Raw genomic sequence first — 5,646 nt, 5'->3', positions numbered from 1 at the left:
CTGAACCTGGGGGAAGAGGCAGCAGGCCCCTTCCGCCAGGCCTGGCTCCCCCAGGCCCAGGTCTAAGTGGGCTGAGCGAGGCCCTGTCAGTGGCCGTCCCAGATCCCAGTGCAGACTCGGTGCTTCCTCCTCCCCCGGCAGGGGAGGCTGAGGGGCCTCAGGTTCATGCCTCCTAAACCACACCGGGATGGAGGCGGCGTGGGAGGCTGGGCCATCCAAGCAGAGACCAATGTGGGCAGCCTGTCTGGGGCCCCCACACGTGGAAATCTGCCCAAGGGGTAGGAAGCCAGCTTAGCCTGATCCCCTCTCCCACCCCACCCCGCCCAAACCCCAGGACCGTCCTCATTTTTCTGATTGCGCAATGCCAATGGGCAACTGGCCAAGCGAGGAAGGGGGTCAAAACTGGGGCAGGGTTCCTGTGGCCTGGGGTGCTCCAGCAGCTGTCTGGCAATTCCCCGCCCCCGGCGAGACCCAGCCGTGCCTGTGGGCGACCACGGAATTGGCCCCTCCTAAGCAGCTAGGCCTGTATAGTCTAGACGACAGCCCCTCCTTCCCCTTCCCCACCCCCCGCCCCACCCCCGCCGAGTCCAAGGCCCGGAGGTCCCCAGGAGCGGCGGACTAAAGGCCCGAAGGCCCGAGCGGTGGGACAGCAGCCCCCTCGGTCCCCATTACCCCGCCCCACGCCCAGAACCCGCAGGGTGACCGCGCCCCGCCCCCGGGCGGACCGGGCGCGCAGGGGAGCGGACGGGGGGAGCAGACGGGAGGGGAGCAGACGGGAGGGGAGGGGAGCGGATGGGAGGGGAGCGGATGGGAGGGGAGCAGAGGGCGGGCCGGGCGCACTGGAATGCGCGGCGGCGCAGGAGGCAGGGGGCGGGCGCCGGACGTGTGAGGGCACATCCCAAGAGCTGCCGCCCGGCGCGCAGACGGCCCAGGAAGAGCGGGCGAACGAGCGAACGGGCTAGGGGGCTCTGGGGCCCGGGGCCGGGGCAGCGCGGAGCGGCGGCCAGGGCCGAGGCGGGGCCCGACAGGCACCAGGCGCGCCGGCCGGGCGGTGGGGAGAGCTGGCGGGGCGCAGCGCGGCCTGGCCGCGGCACCGCGCGCGCCCATGACGGCGGCCGTGCTCCGGGAGGGCGTGCTGGAGAAGCGCAGCGGCGGGCTGCTGCAGCAGTGGAAGCGCAAGCGTTGCGTGCTCACCGAGCGCGGGCTGCAGCTCTTCGAGGCCAAGGGCGCTGGCGGCCGGCCCAAGGAGCTCAGCTTCGCCCGCATCAAGGCCGTGGAGTGCGTGGAGAGCACCGGCCGCCACACCTACTTCACGCTGGTGACCGAGGGCGGCGGCGAGATCGACTTCCGCTGCCCGCCGGAGGACCCGGGCTGGAACGCGCAGATCACCCTCGGCCTGGTCAAGTTCAAGAACCAGCAGGCCATCCAGACCGTGCGCGCCCGGCAAAGCCTCGGGGCCGGCGCGCTGGTGTCCTAGAGCGCCGGGGCGCGCCCGGCCTTCCCGAGGCCGGTCGTGTCAGGTGAGCCCCCGGGTCTGAGCCCCCCTCCTCTCTGGACCTCCTGTCGCCTCTTTCCCCTCCGGAGGAAATGGGGGCCCTCAACCTGCGTGCCCCCTCCAGGCTGGGCCGTCCGAGGGCCAGCGGGAATGGAGAAACCTAGGGGAGCGCCCAGGAGTCCAGCCTGGAGCCAAGAGTCGGCCTCCCCCGGGCGCCGGCAGGGGGCCGGACTGTGACCCCCCCTCTCCGAGAGGAGGGTGGGCGGCCGGCCTCCAGCGGCTGGTTCTGCCCTGACTCCCGGAGGAGGCTGGCGGACAGGCCGCTGGGCCTCCACCCCTGCCAGGGCGGGGCTCCTGGGTTGAGGGAGCCGGGGTGGGGGTGGGACAGAGGGGAATGGGCTTGTCCCCACTTTCTGCTGGGATGACTCTCGCCCTGGAGTTTGAGCTGGGAACCGTGGCAGGAAGACTCCCTCAGTGGCAGGGTGCTCAGGGTTGGGAAGATAACCAAGAAGCCGCGGATCCCAGGGTGGGACTTTGGCAGAGTCTGGGCTGTACCTGGGACCTCCACTACCTGTCCTCCGGGGTGGGTCTGGGGGGGTCCTAGGGCTGAGCTGTTTGGGAAACCAGGAGAGTTGGGAGGTTTGCAGGCAGGCCACTCTGCCAAGGGAGGTGGGCCTGTCCACCTGCCCCTGGTGTCCAGCATGTGCGCTGGGCGTAGAAGGGGGCTGGAGGAGGGGTTGGGGCCCTGGTGGTGGGTGGATCCGGCCACAATTTGTTGTTTGTGATGCCTTGATCGTCCTTGGGCCCTCGGGCAGGGGCAGGGGCAGGGGCAGGGGCAGGGGGCGGGCCTGTGGTCAGGAAAGCTTGGCAGGGACCTGGGGCAGAACCAGAAGCCTTGGCTCCCCCACCCAGGCCCTCTCGTGGGAACCGGGAGCAGGTTAAGGAACGTCTAGTTTGTCTGTCTTGTAGGAAACTGACATTCTCCTCCCCCACGGCCTCGCTCCCGAAACCCCCCCCACCCCCGTCCTGCAGCTTCTCCCCGCTGCAGGTGGAGCCCAGCACCCCGCCCCCCCACTCCCCACCCCCGTTGATGGCCTCTCAGTGTAGTGGGGGGCCCTGAGTGGTTGGTGACAGGCAGACCCGTGGCCTTTGAGCTGGTTCTCTTTGGTGCCCCTGGCCTCAGGGACCTGGAGGGAGCAGCTCCCTGCGGGGGTCACAGGGTGCTGTACAGACACCCCATGTTCTCCTGAAATGCGGGAGCAGGTCCAGGGACCCTGGACAAACAGCTCCTGTGGACACGCTCCCCACCGCACCTGCTTCCGCCCTGACGGCTGTGCTTCCTCTCCAGCTTCTGGGCCCCCTTTGGCTCTTGGGGCGTGACTGTGCTCCTGACTGTGCTCCGGGTGGCGAGGCTGCAGCTGTGGACACCCCTGTGGAGGAGGCGTTGGAGTCACGGGTCAGCGGGAACCAGCGAGGAGGGGGACGGCCACGGGGGCGCTGAGGATGAGGATTTGGCCCCGGGCACTCAGGCTATCAGGACGTGCCCGCCCTGGGCCCAGCCTCTGAGGTCGGCAAAGCCCTCGCCCGCTGTGGCCCTGGTGTTTGCTCTGCAGACTGTCCGCCTCAGGCTTGGTGCCGTGCCTGCAGGAGGGCGGCCCCCTAGGGGCGCTGAGCCAGTGCCTCAGGGCTCAAGAGGCCTGCCTGGGGCCCACGAAATGAACCCCCCAGGCTCAGCTCTGGATTCAGCTTGGTGTGGGGGTAGCTGATGGGCCCAAGACCCACTCTTGGGGTCGTCTGCAGCTTGGGTCCTTTTCGGGAACCCCACTCCTCCAGGCCTCTCTTTGCACACTTCTTCCCCACTCCTGCCCATCTTCCCCGCACTGCCGTGCCAGGCCTGGAGGTGGTGGGGTGGGTAGAGGCTCAGCCATTACCATTTCACACCTGTCCCAGAATCTGATGCCCATCAGAGGGCAGTGACCACGCTGTTCTCTGAATGAGAAAAAGACCTGGTATTGGGAACATCTCTCTCCTCGCCTCCAGTTTCCCACACTAAACCCCATCCTGAAGTCTCCAGCCTGGGGAGGCCGAGACCCTGCAGTCCAGAGAACACGGCCTCAGAGGTGCTGGAAGAGGGGCCACGGGGCCTGCACGGGCCGCTGTGGGCCTCGCTGTCCTCCTGGGGGGGCAGCTGAGTCTCCCCAGCAGGGCTCGTCCCTTCATCACTCACACACTTGGGCCTGCTCCGCTGACACCACGTCTTCTCCGCGCGATGGTTTAAAAGGAATCGTTTCAGCAAAAGAGAAATGGAAGTGGAGACAGCACTGCCCTGAGTGACACAGCGACTGCCCATTGGCTGATCCACGTCCGGCCTGCCCCGTTGCGGTGTGGCGGCTTCCGAGTCCAATGGGGCAGGAAGACCGAGTGTCCGCCGCAGGAGTCTGGACGCTGCTTCCAACCCTCTTGCTCCCCGCAGGCTTCTCCTCCCACCCGGTCACGACCCCTGTCCTTTGTCCCCGTCCCCCAGAGCCCTCTGCAGCTTCTCGTTTCTCCGATATGTGAACCTCATCTTAACAATCGAATAAGAACTTACAAGGAAAGGCATTTTTACAGATGCCTCATTTGTGGTCTCAGGCTGTCCACGCAGTCCACGATGCAAATAAGCACCCTCGCCCGGGCCAGCTCGCGCGCTGTGCTCAGTTGGTGATGTCTGCCGGGAGCCTTGGGAGAAAGGTGTGGAGGCTGACGGCCGTCTGTGTGTGGGTGGAGCGCGAGAGAGCTTGGTGTTGCCACTACGTCCTGGACTCAAGCTATGTGAGCGGCTTGGCTTCATCCTGCTGTAAAACAGCAGGTTCTAAGATAGATCCTTGCTCTTTCCAGCAAACCGAGGGAGGTGTCCAGACACTCAGAAATGGGAGTGTTTGTGATCAGATGAGATCAGGGTGTGGGACACGCTCGTCTGGCAAACACAAGCCTCTTGCAGGCAGGCCGGGGGACGTGGAGACGGAGCACCTGGTCTGAGCCGAGTCCAGGGGGCGAGCAGCTGCTGCTGTGCCCTCGAGAGGCAGGTGCAGTGGGGGGCGTCCTCAGCAGAGCCGGTGGGGGGCCATCCCGGGAGGCTGGCTGTGCAGGGTAGTGAGGGGCAGGGCCGCCGTGGGGTGGTTTCAGCTCCTGGCGCTCCCTGCTTTTGGGGAACACCGCCCTGTTGGCTCCAAGTATGCTTTGGTTCCTGTCCAAGCCCACTTGGGCTGCTCCGTTTGCTAGGAGATCCCGGACCCTCTGAACGGTGTGCTGCTGCGGGCCCCGCACAGGGGATGCTGGAGCAGCTGGTGGGTGTGTGGAAGAGGAGAAGCACTAGGAACCCTGGAGGCATGGGGCTCAGGCCTTCCTGGGGCGTCTGCTGGGGAAGAAGACCCTCTTCCTGGGATCAGGGGTAGCCTCACGCTCTGCCAAGGGGAGGAGCCTGGGCCCTGTGCCCACCCCTGGGAGTGCTCAGCTGGACCACTGAGTGGGGTCAGGGCCCCCCGGGGGCAATGAGAGGCCCGGCCGTACCCTACAGACAGGCACAGGGTGGAAAAACCTCGCTCACCGGAGGCCCGGGTGGGGCCCTCGCCACTCTGCTTGCCCGGCCGCCCTGGCCTCATCCCTGCCAAGCCCTGAGTCATCAGTGGGAAAGTGAGGCAGGGCGAGTCCCGGCAGGCGGGGGCAGGGGGCCCTGTTCAGGTGAGAAGGGTGGGGTGGAGGCTCCGACAAGAACCAGCCTGTGGCGGGGACTGGGGGTGGTGGCCGGGAGCCTCCGGAAGCGGGGGTCTGCAGCAGGGGGAGCGGGCACTGCACCCCGACCTGGAGGCCCTCTCCTGGAGCTGGGGGTGCAGAGGCGCCTTGGTGGTGGGGCCAGCAGGCCTCGTGCAGGGGCCCTGGCAGACCCTGGCCCACTGTGCACCACGCTGCAGGAGTCCAGGGTGCCCCTCCCGGCCTCCGGAGTGTACCACCTGGGACGTGGCTCACCCTCCTGATCAGAACCTGGTGCCTGGAAGACGTCCCAGCTCCCTGGAGGCGCGCCCTGCACCGTCAGGCATCTCCTGCCCACCCCCACACTCCCAGCCGGGACCCCTGCGCAGGACGGGCGGGGGCCCTTGTACCCCCACTGCCCC

General features: G+C 67.4%; 1 protein-coding gene across 1 annotated transcript; it reads left to right on the top strand.

Moving 5' to 3' along the window:
* The first annotated feature begins 830 nt into the window (after positions 1–830).
* PHLDA3 (pleckstrin homology like domain family A member 3) lies at positions 831–4,096 on the top strand. The gene is made up of 2 exons (XM_020892213.2): positions 831–1,520; positions 2,844–4,096. Exon 1 carries the CDS (start codon positions 1,106–1,108, stop codon positions 1,475–1,477), a length of 372 nt encoding a protein of 123 aa, XP_020747872.1. The 5' UTR covers positions 831–1,105; the 3' UTR covers positions 1,478–1,520; positions 2,844–4,096.
* The last annotated feature ends 1,550 nt before the right edge of the window (positions 4,097–5,646 follow it).

Source organism: Odocoileus virginianus, chromosome 11 (genome assembly GCF_023699985.2).
Source record: "Odocoileus virginianus isolate 20LAN1187 ecotype Illinois chromosome 11, Ovbor_1.2, whole genome shotgun sequence".
NCBI classification, from domain to species: Eukaryota; Metazoa; Chordata; class Mammalia; order Artiodactyla; family Cervidae; genus Odocoileus; species Odocoileus virginianus.
The sequence above is the reverse complement of the archived record's forward strand: the minus strand, read 5'-3'. Positions and strand labels throughout refer to the sequence as shown.

What these genes read in the sequence shown, in the direction of transcription:
- PHLDA3 (XM_020892213.2), top strand. Translation starts at nt 1,106, where the DNA reads ATGACGGCGGCCGTGCTCCGGGAGGGCGTGCTGGAGAAGCGCAGCGGC.